General features: G+C 32.1%; 1 protein-coding gene across 1 annotated transcript; it reads left to right on the forward strand.

Annotated features, from left to right (window-relative positions):
• The first annotated feature begins 1793 nt into the window (after positions 1–1793).
• Positions 1794–9199, forward strand: LOC110994748 (protein cortex). The gene is made up of 9 exons (XM_022261573.2): positions 1794–1914; positions 2675–2785; positions 3304–3478; positions 4672–4832; positions 5612–5754; positions 6011–6233; positions 7332–7527; positions 8273–8419; positions 9000–9199. The coding sequence occupies exons 1-9, from the start codon at positions 1885–1887 to the stop codon at positions 9128–9130; spliced, it is 1317 nt and encodes a 438-aa protein (XP_022117265.1). The 5' UTR covers positions 1794–1884; the 3' UTR covers positions 9131–9199.
• Positions 9200–18871: the final 9672 nt, after the last annotated feature.

Raw genomic sequence — 18871 nt, forward strand, 5'->3', positions numbered from 1 at the left:
TCTATAGAAAAACCACAGCTTTAGACAGTGAAGGTCTGGCCACCACCAGTCACCAGGTAGAGGAGGTGCGTGCGTCGCCTCGCCTCGAGTAGTGGGGCAATAGAAAGGTAATGTTACTATGTATACTATATGTTTTAGAATCTATTAGATTACGTACAAGATCCGTTTCATGTAAGATCTAACATATGATGTTAAATATGGCTTAATGTAAAAACATAAGACACAAAGATAATAATCAAAGAACTTTGGATGCAGTTTGCCCATGACAGGAGATGTACCTGGGATTTTTGGAGGAGGCCTTTTCCTTGTGGAGTTTTTGTTTGTTGTATTTTAAACATGATAGTATTACTTTACTTTCACATAGTTAGAAATAAAAAGATTTTTAATTTTATTTTTTTAAGCTCAATAATGGCTTCTGGGTATCTTAAAGAACTATCACTAAGATACAACCTACATTATTTTAATATATCCATAACTCGACTTTTCTTATTTTCAGCAATGGGAAGTTACAGACGGAATAATAATAATTATTATTTATTGTAAGAATGTGGTACAAAAATATAATGGTGGTACAAACGAAAATCATATTCTGTTACACATAATGGCGTGTTTAATTGTCTCAAAATTAATTGTACGTTATGAATCATATCAATAAGTCAATTCTTTCACGTATTATATGCAGTGATAATATATCAAATTACTAAAACATATTGTATTGTTATTAAATTATTATTAATAATTATGTTTCTCGCAAATAATCAGTTACAGAGTTTTTTTTTCAAAAGTTGTAAACTTAGGCGATTTTTAAGAACACATTTTAACGTTTTTGTAAATTATTGTGAATGCCATATAAATGTGTTTTTCTTTTTATTACAATTCCAGATTAATATTTGCCACAGCCAATTTCTCCCCATGTCTACTTCGACAGACCGTTGACTTAAAAATTTGTATATTTTTGTGAACGAATAAGGACATTTGTACACCTTAAACAAAGGTTCGCAACTATCAAGATAGTTTGCTCCACAAATTGCTCTAATACATTACAAACTATAATTCTATTTCTAAGTATAGATGAAACATTATAAATGGCTAAAACCGGGTTTTAATCCTTTAGTCGTTTTCACACATAAAGGAAAAAGAAGTAAACGTAGATTTAGTTGTGATAAATAACAAATATTTTCGTTAGTAGCTCTGGTGATATAAATAATAACATAAGCAATTATATAAAACATTATTAACATATATACAGACGTTAGTCCCCTCTAGAACATACCAGTGTCGTGAATTATTTAACATCTCTTTTTATGGTATTTTGTAATTGTTTTACAATCATTAAATTTTATTAATTAATTATACAATATATATGTTTGTTGTTGTGTCATTTCATAATATATTGTAACGCTAATTCAATACTTGTTATGGTTAAAGTTATTTTGAATTAAATAAATAAAACAATATACAGTTTATTACTAACTTATTAATAATAAACTTAATAATAAAAGAGCGTAATTATTCTTAAAAGGCCGCCAACGCACTCGCGAAGCCCCTGAAATTGAGTGTCCATCAGTGGCGGTAACACTTAACATCAGATGATCCTCCTGTCCATTTTGCCCCCTGTCCTAAAAAATAATAATAATATTTTATATTAGAACTAAAAAAAATATACAATTTTCGTTTATAGTAGGTGTATGAAACACTCATATATAATCTACACCAAGACAAGTTCAATGCAACATAATATTGTACTATTTAAATAGGGTATGGAAATAATTTTTAGCTACCTTATTTCTATACTCATTCGTTGACGATTCTTGCTACAATAGTGGCTCGAGATATCATAAATTACAATATTGTTAGTTGTGTTATTATTACATGTAATTAAATATGGATAATTACGCATTTGCGAAGAGATCTGTAAGTAATTTCTAATTTAATTTTTATTTATAAATAATTTGTTGAAAGATAATTAAAATCGTAAACCAGTGTGATGAACCTGTTCTAAATTTGGTTTTAATATTTGAAGTTTATATTAATAATGTTTTGGGTATAGTTTTATTTATTTAGTACCTGGCTGGCAAAGCACTTACGAACTTTTTGATAATATTAATCAGGTGATTGTATACAACTTGAAATATAAATATAATTATTGTTTATAATGTGCCTTATTTTTAAAATTTGATAAGTAAGGTATGAAATTCGTGAACAATTCATATACAGATTTGAATTCGAATTCCTGTGAATCCAAAAATAGTGCTTGGTAAGTCTCTTGACACTCTCTTCTTTTCCGATGAGTAGGGATGTCTACTGATTCAAATGACGTCAAATAAGCGATACCTGAACCTTATATTCCTAGTATACATTTTTTTTATTATAACCTGCAAGTAGGTAAGATAAGCCTAAAGTTGCTAATTATCTAAGAACAAAAGAAAATCGAATCTAAAAGAAATCCTTTCAAATGTTTGGGTCTGTCGTTATCTTGTATAATGATTAAACGGAAAAGGGTCCGAGTTGCTATTATTAGAATTATTATATGTAATTGTTTACTATTGGCGTTGGTACGTTACATTCCCCTCGATAACAACTGTTGTTTACCTTTACTCACATTGTATTTAAGACTGAATTACATACATATTGTATCACTTATGTTTCTTATAATTAATTTTACTAATTCCAGCTAAACACAAGGGGCCAGCAAAATGATAGATTCATTTGTCATCGAGAAAAGTTAACAGAAATACGACACTGCTGGCGTCCTCACAGCCCTCAAAAAGGCAATGATATTTTGGTAAATAAAAACTTTTAGGGATTACTCTTTTCATAGTGTTTAAGTTAGAAACATTTCAATGGTAACATTTGTATTGTACTAGCCACTGCTGTATATTTTGCCTTTTTTTAGTTTATAAGCGTGGCGATTTTCTAAATCATCGGAGATACACTTCGAGAGTCTATATAATATATCTCTATATATATAGACTCTCGAAGTTTCTATCTATACTATATATATATAAATATATAGTATAGCCAATATATAGTACTATATATAAATATATGGTAATATATAGTATATAAATAAATATATACGCAGGCATCTTCGGCAGTAATATCATTTTTAATCCTCGCATTCTCCTGACCCAGTAACAGTACATTCTTCGAGCAGTCCTTCGAGCCAGATAGTTTGATTAATAGTTTAATTGAATGTTGAGCCAGGAAATATTAATATCAACCAACTATTAACTGTTTAGACGATTAAAAAAAAGCACGTTTCTGCCATACCATATAACTGATATTTTTTAATTTTATCAGGATTTAAATGATTGGACCAGGAGGAATTACACACGTCACTTGGACAACGCTTTCGGGTTATGTAAAGTTAAAAAGGAAGATGTGATAAAATCCTGGCCGTGCATTCCACGTAGGAAAAGCTATCTTTCTTCAGCTGATAATGTTCTTGATTTACCTACCTTTAGTTATGCTGACTGTAAGTTACATACCATATTAAAAATATCTGGTACAGTTTGTCTTTGTTTGTCAATCAATCGCTGGTGCGTGTAAAACTTGAAATGAAAATATTTATTAACCTTGATTTTGGATAGCTAAATAAACACAATAGTCTTTTTTTTATAGAACAGGGGGCAAACGGGCAGGAGGCTCACCTGATGTTAAGTGATCCCCCGCCTATGGACACTCTCGATGCTAGAGGGCTCGCGAGTGCGTTGCCGGCCTTTTAAGTATGTGTACGCTCTTTTCTTGAAGGACCCTAAGTCGACATAGTACAAGTTCAGAAACGTGGGTTTATCTGCAAGCCTTTTGTTTTATTGTTGTTTGAAGAAATACTAGGAGGAATTTTATTCCAACAGTTAATGTTGTTCTATTTGGAATTGCCATAAAACGCGCTGGAGTGGAGTTAATTTATAGTATCTGTACGTAGTAGTTTAATTGAAAAATCAATTCATACGCCATACAGTTCATGAAATATAATAGTTGTTTTCTTTGGAATGGCCTCTATCCGGCCACATTATTACAAGACGAGGTTGATAATATCTTCATTTCATAGAATTTTTTAAGTGACAGAGTACCAAGTAGTTTAGAAATTTCATAAATATTTCAAAACCCTTGACCAAAACAATAATATTAGATCTGTATTTTTTTGTAAATTGTGATTGTTGAACTAAACTAAGCGTCGCAAAATTAAAAAAAAACTTGGCGATTAGAGAAAGAGCGGCGGAGAGTTTATTGACATTTCTTCTCTTCCGTTCTACGCCCTTGATTTGAGAACTGGCAGTAAATGTAAAAATAGAAGCGTTTAATGTATTTTTTTTTGACGTTTATAAGTGTACATTATGTTACCTACGTGAATAAATGATTTTTGAATATGAATTTGTAACACAAACAACAAAAGCATGTCAAAATTAGTTTTTTTTACCACAGACCAACTTATATTTGGCTATTGTAGTGCCATCACTTACATCGCTAGAAATAGGAATAACTTCATCGATATCAATGTCAAAAACAAATGATATTAATAAAACTTGTATTCACAATTGTTTTTAAATTGTAGAATTGTCTGTTTAAACATAATCAAGTATTGAGATTTAGAAACTCGTTCAGAGTACATTATCGGGTCTTATTTTTAAATAAAATAATTTCTTTTTTTTATAATTATATAAATAGTTTCAGAATTATTAGATTGGAGTAGTAAGGATATTCTGGTTGCTGCCTTGGGTAGTAGTTACTACAAGTGGAGGTGGAATACGCAGAGAATATCAGGACGCGGGAGCACAAATTACACCATTCAAACATGCAAATTTGACCCTAATGGAGATAGGCTTGCGGTGAGAAAAAGTAGTTAAAATCAGCAGCGTATACATATGGTATATGCTGTATAGTATATACAGCACTACATAACTGTGGTCATAAGTCAGAATAAGGATAAATGCAATTTCAACTTTACAGGACAAGTTTAAGAAATTAAGAAGGCAGCTTTAAAAAATGAAACACACGATATATTAATAAGTCATACTGAGGAAAATTGTACTTATCGTTGTCTGATCTATGACCACCAATATATATGAGATATTTATAATTTTATATAGATAAAATATAAATAGTTTTATGTACCTACTCCTATGCTATGCTCCTGTGCTATGGTTATAGGTAATGCCAATTTGATGTTGAGTTTTAGTTTCGCGCGATTCCAACACAGTACTACGATGATATAGGTTTACATCTAAATTCCATACAAAATCGTCTTTTCTATTGGAAGTTTTGATTGGTTTGATCCGGCTGTGCTCTAAAGACATGGAAGGAAAATTTTGTGAGGAAACCGGCTTGCCTTCCAAAAATTGACGTGGCCAAGCACAGGATTAAGTTGATCATGAAAAAGATCGATATAATATCGAACTTTCGATCGAATATAGATATTTATTTTTATATCGAACTTTTCTATATGCGGAATCGGTATGACTTGCGGATTTGCTGTTGAAATTTTCCGAGTAAAGGCTCTGATAGGTATAACGGAATATGATTTTGGATCCTCGGATCCTTTGTTTTGATTTGTTAAAAATAAAATAGAATAATTTATAGTTGCGTTTTATAATCCATATTTTTGCAGTTTGGTATGACGGAAAGCTCTATACAGATACATGACACCGAAACAAACAAGCACCTAGTACATAAGACATGTATGTGTTATTTTAAAAATGGTTGTTCAGTTACCTCACTCGATTGGAGTCCCACAGGAAATGGCCTCATTGTGTTAAGTTGATTTTATCTTATATTTAGTTAATTGTATTTTAATTCAAAAAAATTTCATGTAGTAGCACTATTGTCGCACTAGCGGCGGCAATATTGTGGCACTACTTTCGGAAATATTGTCGCACTGGCGTTGGCAATATTGTCGAACTAGCCTCAGCAATATTTTTGCAAACTAAAAGTAAAAGTTTAAGTTTTGTATACACGACATACGTTTTATTATTACTCCGTAATTTTAATTATTATTTAATGTTTTCAGTGGGTGTTCTCTGGGCGAAGTAACTTCATATTCATACGATCTTCAAATCGTGGCATTCTTCTACAAGGGACCGAATTATATGCCACCAATATTTTGCGTTCGAATATCCCCGGATGCAAGATTCGCGGTCATCGCAACCTTACAATCATCAGAGGTCTATTTAGTCACCTGGCCGTTTTTGCAATTACATCGTGTCGTTGCGTTTCAAGAGTCTATTCCAACGGTAAATAATAAATAATAAACAAATGAGCCTAATTAAAAAGTCGTGTTCTTAGTTTTCGTTCGTTATTGTATAGTTATTCGTTTTTTTTCACTGTACAATTTTAGAGTAATATCCAAATAAAAAAATGGCTTCAAGTCTTCTGTTACATGCATACATACATAAATGAGCCTATCCTAAAATGTGAACCCTGCTGAAAAAGTAAAGTCAATTCAATTGATTAAAGTATAATTATATATAGTGAGTGAGATATTGTAGTTGATATAAATTTAATAATATATGATATGTTTACAAACAATTGACCAATTAATATGACTAATATTGTAAAATGTAAAATTCCTTTATGAATGATTGTACTACCATACACATTTTTTTACCATATTCTTGCAATAAATTATTATTATAAATTTTAGTTAGTGGTGGATGATGAGTGTTAACCCAGTCTTTATATCGCCTCGAATTGACACTTATGCAGTGTTAGTCTATGGTGGCGCGGCTCAAAATGGAACCCATTTGGATTCCTAAAATGTGGTAGAAGTGTTTAAATTATGAGTCCTATTTTACATATTCATAAAAAAAACAATTATATATGCCGAATATTATATATATATATATGTATATTATAGTACTTCAGTACTCGTACGTCGTAGTACGTTTTTTTCTGTTTATAGAACATGGGGCAAATGGGTAGGAGGCTCACCTGATGTAAAGTGATACCGCCGCCCATGGATTCTCTATGCCAGAGGGCTCGCGAGTGCATTGCAGGTCTTTTAAGAATTGGTAAGCTCTTTTCTTGATACGAAACGAGCTTGGTCTGGATATCCATAGTTGCTCACCTCACACACTGAAATCAATTTTTGTTCTGTTTCTTAAGTTTATTTTTTTTACTACTGTTTTTTTTGTGTTGTCAAATAGTTGTTTTGTTTTGTTTAATATTAGATCTCTTCGTGTATGCCATATTTGCCTATAAGTGCTTGTCACATTTAAAATTGTATTTAGTGATTTTCTTTTTTTAGCGATGTAACAGTGTGCCAAGCGTTGGCAAGCTTTTTATCAATAAAAAATAAATAAAAGTTACGTATCTTCAAATTGATATTTTAGGCGATGTCATGGCATCCTTGGTGTAGCGCACTTCTATGTATTGGTGGTGTGACCAACGAAAACCACACACAAGTAGTCGTGTGCTCAGTTCCTAATGGAAAGATGCAATATACGACTCTATTGGGGCCATATAGCTTAGACGCGATGCTTTTCAGCAATAAGTCTGGCGAACTAGTTTTGAGTCTATATAATACAGGTATTACTTAGGTTTAATTTAAGTAGCTTATATATACGTAGTTACAAACCCAAATATATAAATAAAAATAAATAATAAAGAATTTCGTAGAACAAAAGATAAATATATTTTGGTGACAGTTAGTTATATGTATTGTCACTAGATGGCGCTTTACACAGTCAAAATACGATAATCAAAATATTTATGCATAGAATGTCTCAACCACTCAGGTATGCCTACCTAACTTAAAGAAAGCTCAGACATATTGTAATGGATTCGGGAAAATCGCGTGGCATCACCAATTCTGATTAAAAACCGCCTTCAAAGAAGACGAGGCCCCTTACTTCAGGCAGGACACTAGGCAGAGCGAATCTATCTAGTGGCCCTTCAGGCTTCAGGCGATTGACCCTCGCATCCTTAATTCTCACGGAAAAAAGCCGATTCAATCAGCCCGAGCTGAACTGTCAAAGCCAAGAGCGAGATTTCATTAAAAGACGCTCATTCAGTTAAGTCACAACAGAAAAAGAAGTTCGAACCTACTACGAGTTTAACTTAAATTCTTCCAATGAATTGTTGTTAAATAAACCTAATCATCAGTCATATTTAGTGACACGCATACTATCTGCTCAGCGGGATCTGACAGCGCCATAAAATTAGAAAATATTTGTCAGCTTATTTCGCCTTATTACTTTTTAAAACTTTACCTTTATTTGATTTCTACAATAAGTTGTATCACCATTATTCAAAGACAACTACTATGTTTCAGAAAGAGGCTTACAATATCCGAAAATCAGTTCTCGCCTCGTAGTGTTAAGTGACCTGTCAACTGTGGTGGACCAATGGTCTGATGACGGACGGATAGGACTCGATCGAGTCAGGACTATGGTTAGCAATCCCGATGGAACCAAGCTAGGTATGTTTTATTGACCAGAATGACTTCACAAATCAACCAGGGTTGTTTAGTTCTAACAGCACAATCCCGCATGGCGCAATTGTATTCTAGAAGTTTTGGAAGTGCGTCGCTGACTTTTTAGGAAATATATCTTTTCTCTCGTACCTTTGTTTGTGTGTGCCGTACGAATTACTCCATTATTCTTACTCCTTTCATTCCATACCTGGCAGGTATTTTAATATTTTTAACGGATCGAAATCTAAATACGTAACTTTTTGATCCATCTAATCTTCCTTCGAATTACTTCTGAAATACTTTGTTGCGGACCTCAATCAGTGAACCTAGCAAAAGAATCTTGATTAATAATTCAAAATGTAATTTGCCTTAAATCCTGGTGACATGCATCATAGTATACTATTTAGTGATAATATATTATATTACGGTCACAATGGAGTTAAATGTCTGTGAATGTTATAATAAATATATTAAGAACTATGCTAGGCAACTGCTGGTATAATTGCAATTATGTAGTAGAATTGTGATAATTTTATCTGAAAGAAAATGTTTTTGTTTTTATTTTTATTGTCATATATGTTTTTAGCCACAGCAACGTTAGATGAAGATTTAATAATATGGAATTTTCTTCCGGAAACAAAAGAGAAGACAAAGTCAAAAAGAAATTTGACATCTACAGCGGTATACTTAGATAATTTATCAGGTTTCTCTCGCTAATAAATTTGTTAATGGAAGCGCTGGCATCTTCATTCAATTGTTATCAATAAATTATTTCAATAAAATTAATCTTTTCTATATTTTCTACCAAAAATAAAAAGTCACATCACAAGGTGCTCGTGTGAGAAAAAATGTTCCTCCTGACAAAGACGTTACATTGCTACTACACGCTAAAATCAACTTGACACCTGATTTGACGATAGACACTTAGGGAGCGTTCAAGAATTACGTCACGCATTTTTTGGAGAATCTAAATCCCCCCATGTAACGCGCCGTAGTACCCAATAGTAAAACGTTTCGTTAGCACCCAGTGACTCATGAAACTTAACAATAGCCATTTATGTATCGAAACTTCGAAAATAATATTAACAATAACGCATAAATCAATGCCGGCCCCGCGTCATTTTATCCCAAAAAAAAATCCTTATGTAATACTTGACGCTCCCTTAGACCAGGGTCGATAATTTGTGAGACCAAAAGAAATAATATTGGGGTGATAACCATCGGAAAAGGATGACATAAAAAGGTAAGTAATACGTAATAGACACATTTAACATTTAGAGAAATAAAACGTTGTGATTTGTGTTGATATGATTTGCACAACCTTGGAGAGAATGGACGTTTACTATTGTGTGCATTATAAATATAAAAAAACAACATAATAATAGTAGTGACTTTTAACGGCTGGTATGGATGTAGGTGGACTCATTTTTCGCAACTAGACTCAATTTTGGTCCGTTTTGCGTAAAGCCCTGGCCAATTAAGCCAGCCTAGCTTCTTCTAGAAGCTTTTAACGGCTGATCGCGTGGCTAGATATGGACAAGGCTAAGCTGTCACCGTGTCCTGCCTCGGGCGATTGTTGGTGGGGTACCGCGGGGTGGGTATTACCGCGGGTGGGTATTACCGCGGGTGGGTATTACCGCGGGGTTTTAGTGAGTATGCACAGTAGCGAGTCCCACATAACCGTTCACCACCAGGCAACCTTGCATCGGGAGGGTATACGCAATTCCGTTGGAAAAAAAATAAAAATAAACACTCGCACTAAAATTGTAACATAGAACTGTGTCATATTAAGCTAACGATATATTAAAATCGGTAACAATGGGAAATTTATTTCACAAACCAACGTAGAATTTCTCACATAGTGCTAAACAATATTGACTTAATAAATACTTACAAAGATGATATCTTTAGAAGCACAACTTCATCGTTGACCGGAGACCTAATTTATACCCTCATTGTCCACTAGGTGAATGCTGCTATTTTGTGCTTGGTGCCAACTATGATTCATTTGATATCATATCATACATTTTAAACTTGAAACCGAGGTAGGCAATTTAAAAGGTTGGAGGAAAAAGGACGAGATTGATATACAATATGAAAAAATTGAAAATCAGTTATCGTAGATTAACAAAAACAATATCTGTAATGTATATGTGTGTGACCATATAGAAATCAATATTTAATACTATTTTAAGAAAAACACTACCTGCCCCCGCAAACACTATTTTACATACTGTCAACTATGTTACGAATGCGAAGACTAATATAACCATCAGTATCGGTACTCCGTAACTTCAGGCAGCAATTCCAACGGTTTTGTATGCAATTTCAATATTCGTAGTGCAATGACAATACTTTACCACCACGTGCAACTAACATCTATTTGTCATTTATTTATTTATTCATTAAGGTAACTTAATGTAATATGACCGTCAAAAAAAATGAAAAGTAAATTAAATGCTTCTAATTTTACATTTACTGCCAGTTCTCAAATCAAGGGCGTAGAACGGAAGAGAAGAACTGGCAATAAACTCTCCGCCACTATTTTTAATCGCCAAGTTTTTCCTTTTATACAACGATGTGTAATGCCATTCCGCTATATTTGAGAGCTTTCCTATTATTATTATTGTTGTCTATCTATAGATATATAAAATAAACAAGCGACATGTTTATTCAAGCAGTTCATATAGCTTTAAAGAGTACAAATGCATACCATTTTATTTTTTATTTTTAAGCGGAAGCTAGCCGCCAATTTGTGAAAATAAGCTATTAATCAATCCATTGTTCAATGAATGCACCCACAGCACTTCATTTAAATAAGACAACGTAAATAATAAATTATTTTGTTTTAATTGGTTTCAACGGTTCATGTACTTTAAAAGCATTGCTATATTTTTTGTTGCACAACGGCCACCTGGTACATCCAGGAAAAACACCACTGACAGAACATTAGCAAATGTATTATAATATGACAAATCAAGAGAAAATAAACAATAACCGTGGGCTGATTTTAGTTCACTTTGACATTGTAAAAAGTGATTTGGTATAAATTTTAATATAATTTAGGTTTTGAAAAGTGCAATATCTACGAGCTCTAGAGCATAAATCCAGCGGTGCGGCGATCGCTTCCCACCTGGACATCAAACGATTTCTTTCTTTAAACTACGCTTTTAATACTTACTTAGTTGTAAAGTAAAGGATCTTGTTGTAAAGCTATACACTTATCTACTGAGTAAAGAGTGGCGGAGAGTTTATTGCCAGTTCTTCTCTTCCGTTCTACGCCCTTGATTTGAGAACTAGCAGTAAATGTAAATTCACAATTAATTAAATTTTTTTGACATTCATAAGTGTACTTGTTTACATATATGAATAAAGATATTTTTGTTTGTTGACTACGTAATGCTGTTGGTACAAACTACAAATTTCAGTTGAGGCCTCGTAGATAGTACCGGTGCTTTCCATGCTTAACGAATAAGTATCGCTGTATAAAGACTGTAAAAGACTGACTGAAAGAATGTATCGAATATCCAGATCCACTTGTCTCTTTTACTCTTGAGCAAATTTAGAAGTTCATTTGTTTTTAAGTGTACTTTACGATACATTATATTTCTAACACAAGCATATATGTCGAAATTTATACGATTTTTAAAGTTATTAGTCAATGTTCTATTTTTAAGTGGTTACATTAGTGTATATATTTGAAAATAACAACTTAATAGCAACATGTAGTTGTGCCCGTGCAACTAATCATATGATTAATGTGACCTTTATATAAATATATGAAATGAACGTGTTAAGTTTAATAGTTAACGCAATTATGTGATAAAGCCATTTGTTTTTATCATGTTGGTTTAAGGATAAGGACCCGAGTGGATAAGGGAATTTCAAAGTAACGAGGTATAATAATGTAGTATTTTTTTAACGTGACAACGTCTAATAAAGTGAAAAACGCCGGCTGCACGCAAAAAAAAGCACGATTCATTGTCCCGATACGCTCATTGTACGTTTACGCCGTCTCTCTTCCACTCGATTGGCCAAGAATTCATTCCTTTGCATCCATAAAATTTGTAATGATTTAATTACTATTATTAAATTTTGTTTAATTAAAGTATGCAATAATTTCATCAATGTTTTGTGATGACATTGTCACGTTAAGCATTCGTCCATAAACCGAATTGAGACAACCATTTTTTTTATCTACTCCCCTGCCATTGCGTCCAGAGACTTTTCTCCATCGCTTATATTTTTACTAAAAAGATATATGAATTGCAACACACGCGTTTCGTGCTACCCCAGCTATATCAGTTATTTTTTTATAATATTCATGGGCGAGCCGTGCAATCGCTTGCAATACCCGTGCTTTCATTGCTTTTGTTATTATTTGAATACACTTCTTCACCATAATGGGATATAAAATCGAGTAAATTAAATTTATTACTAAGCAGCATCGGAAGGTTTTATTACTAGCAATTGAAAATAAACTTTAAAGGCAAGATAATATAATTAAACAACGAATAACAATGTTGAATTATACAGATAATAATCTAGAAAAAAACTAAGGTTTTGGTTCCAAAAAAACAATCAAACCAGAATAAGACAAATATATTTAGAGAAATAATATAGGGTTAGATTCAAATTAATTCGTAACAGCAGTCAATAACGTGAGTAGACTTGTCAAAGGAGCATCATTGCAGGTGAAGGCAGTTGGAATGAGCAGGTTGCTTCCACGATGTGCACTCTGCCCCATCTATTGGACATCAATATTATAAATTGGGAAAAACACTATTTTCCATTACGATTAGAATATATTAGATTATTAGCCCTGATAATTGCAGTTTTGACATTAAGATTTTCACTTTTTACCAGAATTCCAAGTGGCTAAACTATAAGTAAAAAAAATGTTTTCTTTAAACTTCTAGAAACCCTTTTTTGTAACGATAAATGCAGTAATTCCATTCAGATTCTACTTTTACATATTGTTGTGCAGTATTGAGCAGATGCTAGCAAGAGCTATATAGGTCTATAATTTTATAAAATAATTACAAGGGTTTTGATATTTGCATGGTTTTTATTTACAAATTTTGTCATTCATTGATGTGATATAATGATTTTGATAGTATTGTCCAGCCACGATATTCGACGATGAAAATAAATAAACCTGATTGTTTATAAAAATATGTGTGTTCCTAATTTTGGTATAACAATATACAATAGTCTAATATGAACAAAGAACAGCAAGAACCTCATTAATTAATCAATTCTTTATTATATCAATAAATAACATACTAGACAATGACTTACTAAATATGCGAGATTCAAATACTGTAAAACCAAATGCCTTCTATCATTTAATTGTTCCTCGAACACCTAACAATAGACTTTTACAAGAGCTGCATTTGTAGTTAAAGATAAAAGTCGCATATAATTATAATAGTTATCAAAGCTATTGAATCGATTTAGAATGGGCAATTTATATATGTATATAAATTTTGATTTCCGTTAATACTGTGCAAGCAACCCTATGTTATTTAATTACTCGTAAAATATGATTGTCATATTTAAATCCTCTCCTCTCCCATAATATAGACGGTAAAACTAAAACATTGAAATTTCACTTAATTAAGCGATACACGATAGCTAATTCTTCTGGAAAAACCTTCCAAGCAATAAAGTAATTAGTTTGAAAATAATGAAGTCTCCGTATAATGAAATTCCCTGTGGAGCGAGCGGCATCGTCATTTCTAAACTAATCGTTATTCATTAATTTTTTTACTCAATATACGTATTTGCTTATCTATTGATATATGTACATAATGACTATACAAACAAAAACATAAAAGTGAGAAATAGCCGTTAGGTATTATTGAATTTATAATAAACATCTATAAATGTATGCACCGGCGCCCGCCCTTTAAACTATGGAATATTACAAACTGTAGCGTAGTACAATCCGTCTTTATTATTCACCCATAAGAGATTCATGCTTTATTATTATTAAAAGTTAATATCAAAGTCTTACTTCGCAGTATTTATTACTAAAGAAAATCTCTAGCCGATACATAGACTTGCTAAACCCACACCACTCTATTGTCAGCTTGTCTCATTGGGATTGGGACATTGAGACTCATAATTGTTTTACGCCCAAACCCACTAACCTATCTCAATCTATTTTTGACCATCTGAGATAGACATCTTAATCCAAATATTGATAAAATTGTGCCAATAACAATCGACGGATTGTGTCTGTCGATACAAGCTATCCATGGTAGGTCGGATCGGTGTATGTGGATAGACCTTTGTATGAAAATGACAGTTCAACTGTGACAATATCCTATCTAAGATTTTAACTTACACGAGTTTTTAAAAAATGATATGTTTAAACATAGACATGTACATTTTAATATTGTACATTTTATTTATTTATTTATTTATCCTTTATTGCCTTATACAAAAACACACAAAAAAAAAAAAAAAAAAAAAAAAAAAAAAACAGTAACAAAAGATATAAGGCAAACATTAATACATACAATAAAATACATTTTAATAGTGATGCAGATAAAAGATAGATCAACTGTCACGTTCTGATTGTTTTCAATCTGAGATTGTGGATACATTATTGGGTTCTTTAGTTAATTTGGTCCGACCAACGGTTAGGCGATCGACACTGACTTCTCCTATAGACCAAAACCCGTGGTGCTACTTCTACTAAGACTTGGACGATCCAAGTCTTGGGTATAGATTCTGTATTTCCAGGACATTTCAAACTCAAACCTTTATTGCATTCCTTATGTTAATATTTTACACGTGACACGTTATTACAATAAGGACCGTAGTTAGGCCCAGCAATGTTGTGGGAACATGCTCCACTAATAAATACCTACTAATATTTAATAAATAAATAAATAAATATATATTTCTATTCCTACTAGATACATTATTTATTTGCTTTGGCTTTTTATTGCGAATAGGAGAATGTACCTACTTAACATTATTAATAAACTTAACTTTTATATATGAATGAAAGTTTATCAGTCAGATACTCTGCAACAGTGTAATAACACTTCTTATATAGTAATTTCTTTAAGGACTTGGTAAATCCCAATTTATTTGCCTCGCTCTTGTTTGTTACATATTTTATTGAGGGCGTCAATGGTCCTGATTGATGCAATCCTAATCTGGACATAGGTGGAACCAGTTGGCCTTTACGAGAAGGTCTCAAAGAGTAAAGGGTTTCTGTTCTTAATGGATACCTTTCATCCCTGACTATTTGGAATCAAGAAATGCCTGTGTAATACTGAATTACGGATTTTTTATAAAACGCAAATTGATATAAAGTCCGCCATGGACACTCACACTTCCAGAAGGCCTGCGAGTGCTTTGCCGGCCTTTTAAGAAGATGTTAAATGTCTGGTGGGCAGCAGCGGGCAGAATGTGCGGCAAAAACTACCTTTAACACATCAGTTGTTGAACGACGAACATCGAGGTGAAACGGTTGGAATTTCATATTCTTCGACAGATGATAAAACCCAGTTATATGTTAATAATCCGAACAATACCTCAAAGACTTTGTTGATACAACTTCAATTCAAGAAGGAAACAAATAACATTATATTTTGATTAGATTGCAAAATGATAGTAATACACACAGTGAACGGGTTCGATAGAACAATGGTTATAGACCAGTGCCGAAGCCTTCAAAAATAGTAAAAAACGAAAAAAAATTACAGTAGGATGAAACCCATTAGAAATGCAGGGGAATATGATCAAAATGAAAGGAAAAATAAATTACGGTCGATCCGAGTTCGGGAAGTGGGAGGGGGGTGCCTTTTAAGGGGGAAAAATTGTTTATCTTGATTTCCGGCGAAACTACCAGTCCTATGGAAAAAAGTTAAATGGCAAAGCTGTAGGTCATAAAAAGATCTACAACTTTGGTATTTACAATTTTTTCACATAACCTCAAAATTTAGGTGAAAAATTCAAAAAACCAAGTTTTTGGTTTTTTATTTATATCTTTTTTAAAAAGTTTTTTTTTTCTACGAAATTTGGTGAAAACTTACCTTATTATGTCCCAAATATACTGTAATTTATTTGATTAAAAATATTTATTTTTTCGCCTCATTTTAACTTAATATCAAAAAAGCACCCTAATTTTCAATCGAAAATTCTGACGTCAAAATTTCAGCTTTTTTCAAAAAGTTTAGGAGCTTTTTGTTCGTTGAAATATCTACTTTCTGATGGTGTAAAAAAAAATTTACATTACTATAGGAAATATTATTAGAAAATGCGAAAAATTGAAAAAACCTCAAATTCGAAAATTTTCTATTAATTATGTACAATTTTGAGGTATTTATTAAAATTTACACTTTAATTACTCAAAAAACGTAAGATTTCATGCTTCATTGATAAACGAAAAAATTGCAAATTAAAATATACTTCTATAATTAACAAACAAACAAGTTAATAAAGTTAATATTTAATAAGACATCTACAATATTTTGAAAAAGTTGTAGAATCTTCTGTAAATAATATTTGTAGATGCCTATTTATTGCTGTTTTAAGATAATTTATATACCTGAGTGACCTTCGGTGAATTTTTAATTTTTCTTTGAATAAAGTAAATTTCTCACAAATCACTTAGAGTAACTCAGCCTGCAGGTGTATTTTTAAAAACGATGTTGTACACTACTCTGTATCTCGAATACTGGCTAACGGTTTTTACAGCTGCTACGAAATAGCAGGTAGCAGTAAGGCCCAGACCCTCCTAGGTCCATCCCCACTTCTCAATGAAATAACTTACACTGGGCTAAAATTCACCGAAGGTCACTCAGGTATATAAATTATCTTAAAACAGCAATAAATAGGCATCTACAAATATTATTTACAGAAGATTCTACAACTTTTTCAAAATATTGTAGATGTCTTATTAAATATTAACTTTATTAACTTGTTTGTTTGTTAATTATAGAAGTATATTTTAATTTGCAATTTTTTCGTTTATCAATGAAGCATGAAATCTTACGTTTTTTGAGTAATTAAAGTGTAAATTTTAATAAATACCTCAAAATTGTACATAATTAATAGAAAATTTTCGAATTTGAGGTTTTTTCAATTTTTCGCATTTTCTAATAATATTTCCTATAGTAATGTAAATTTTTTTTTACACCATCAGAAAGTAGATATTTCAACGAACAAAAAGCTCCTAAACTTTTTGAAAAAAGCTGAAATTTTGACGTCAGAATTTTCGATTGAAAATTAGGGTGCTTTTTTGATATTAAGTTAAAATGAGGCGAAAAAATAAATATTTTTAATCAAATAAATTACAGTATATTTGGGACATAATAAGGTAAGTTTTCACCAAATTTCGTAGAAAAAAAAAACTTTTTAAAAAAGATATAAATAAAAAACCAAAAACTTGGTTTTTTGAATTTTTCACCTAAATTTTGAGGTTATGTGAAAAAATTGTAAATACCAAAGTTGTAGATCTTTTTATGACCTACAACTTTGCCATTTAACTTTTTTCCATAGGACTGGTAGTTTAGCCGGAAATCAAGATAAACAATTTTTCCCCCTTAAAAGTCACCCCCCTCCCACTTCCCGAACTCGGATCGACCGTAATTTATTTTTCCTTTCATTTTGATCATATTCCCCTGCATTTCTAATGGGTTTCATCCTACTGTAATTTTTTTTGGTTTCAAAAATTATCGACACTGGTCTATTAGGAGTCTGACGCTATTAACTTGTGGCCACGAATTTTTTTTAATATTTTTCTTTTGTTTTGTGGCAAAGATTAAGTGATACCGCCGCCTATAAACATTCTCATTGCCAGAAGACTCGCATGTGGCAATGCAAGAATTGGTACGTTTTTTCTGGAAAGATGCTACTCGAAATTGGTTCGGAAATACTTCAATGGGATGCTGTTTTTAACCGGTTGGAATTCCGCAATCTTCTTCTTTGTCCGATGAAACTCAGCTATGGTTATTAATCCAAACAACTCCTATGAATACTCTCCCTAGTAATTGTTGTATAAACAGGTTCTAACATATCCCAGCAAAGCAAGATTATCAAAAATGAATACCATTACGTTTAATGGCCCAAACATAAAGATGTAAACCACGAACGATGGTCTTCAGAGGTCGTTACAATAAAATTTTAAAGCCAGGTAAAGCCGCGGGCCAGATTCTGGATACCGATACTAAAGGTATTTCCACATTTAGCTTAATCATATTTAAGTCTTACAACAAGGGTGCTATATTCGTTATTACTAATATCAATTCTCGAAGGCTTATGAAAAGTATTATAGAGTAAGGATTTAAAAGGTACAAAAGAAGTTACTTATTATCTCTTATAAAAGAAAGTGCAACTTCTTTTCTTATACTTTCCCTACGAAGTTTTTTATGAGGAATTTTGGAGATTGACTAACTAGGATTTCGGTTAGCCTCGATCAATTTGGTTTACATA

This window comes from Pieris rapae, chromosome 17, assembly GCF_905147795.1.
Source record: "Pieris rapae chromosome 17, ilPieRapa1.1, whole genome shotgun sequence".
Taxonomy (NCBI): domain Eukaryota; kingdom Metazoa; phylum Arthropoda; class Insecta; order Lepidoptera; family Pieridae; genus Pieris; species Pieris rapae.

Coding starts and splice junctions, on each gene's coding strand:
- LOC110994748 (XM_022261573.2), top strand. CDS start 1,885: ATGGATAATTACGCATTTGCGAAGAGATCT. Junction 1,915..2,674: donor ACGCATTTGCGAAGAGATCT/GTAAGTAATTTC, acceptor TACTAATTCCAG/CTAAACACAAGGGGCCAGCA. Junction 3,479..4,671: donor TACCTTTAGTTATGCTGACT/GTAAGTTACATA, acceptor TTATATAAATAG/TTTCAGAATTATTAGATTGG.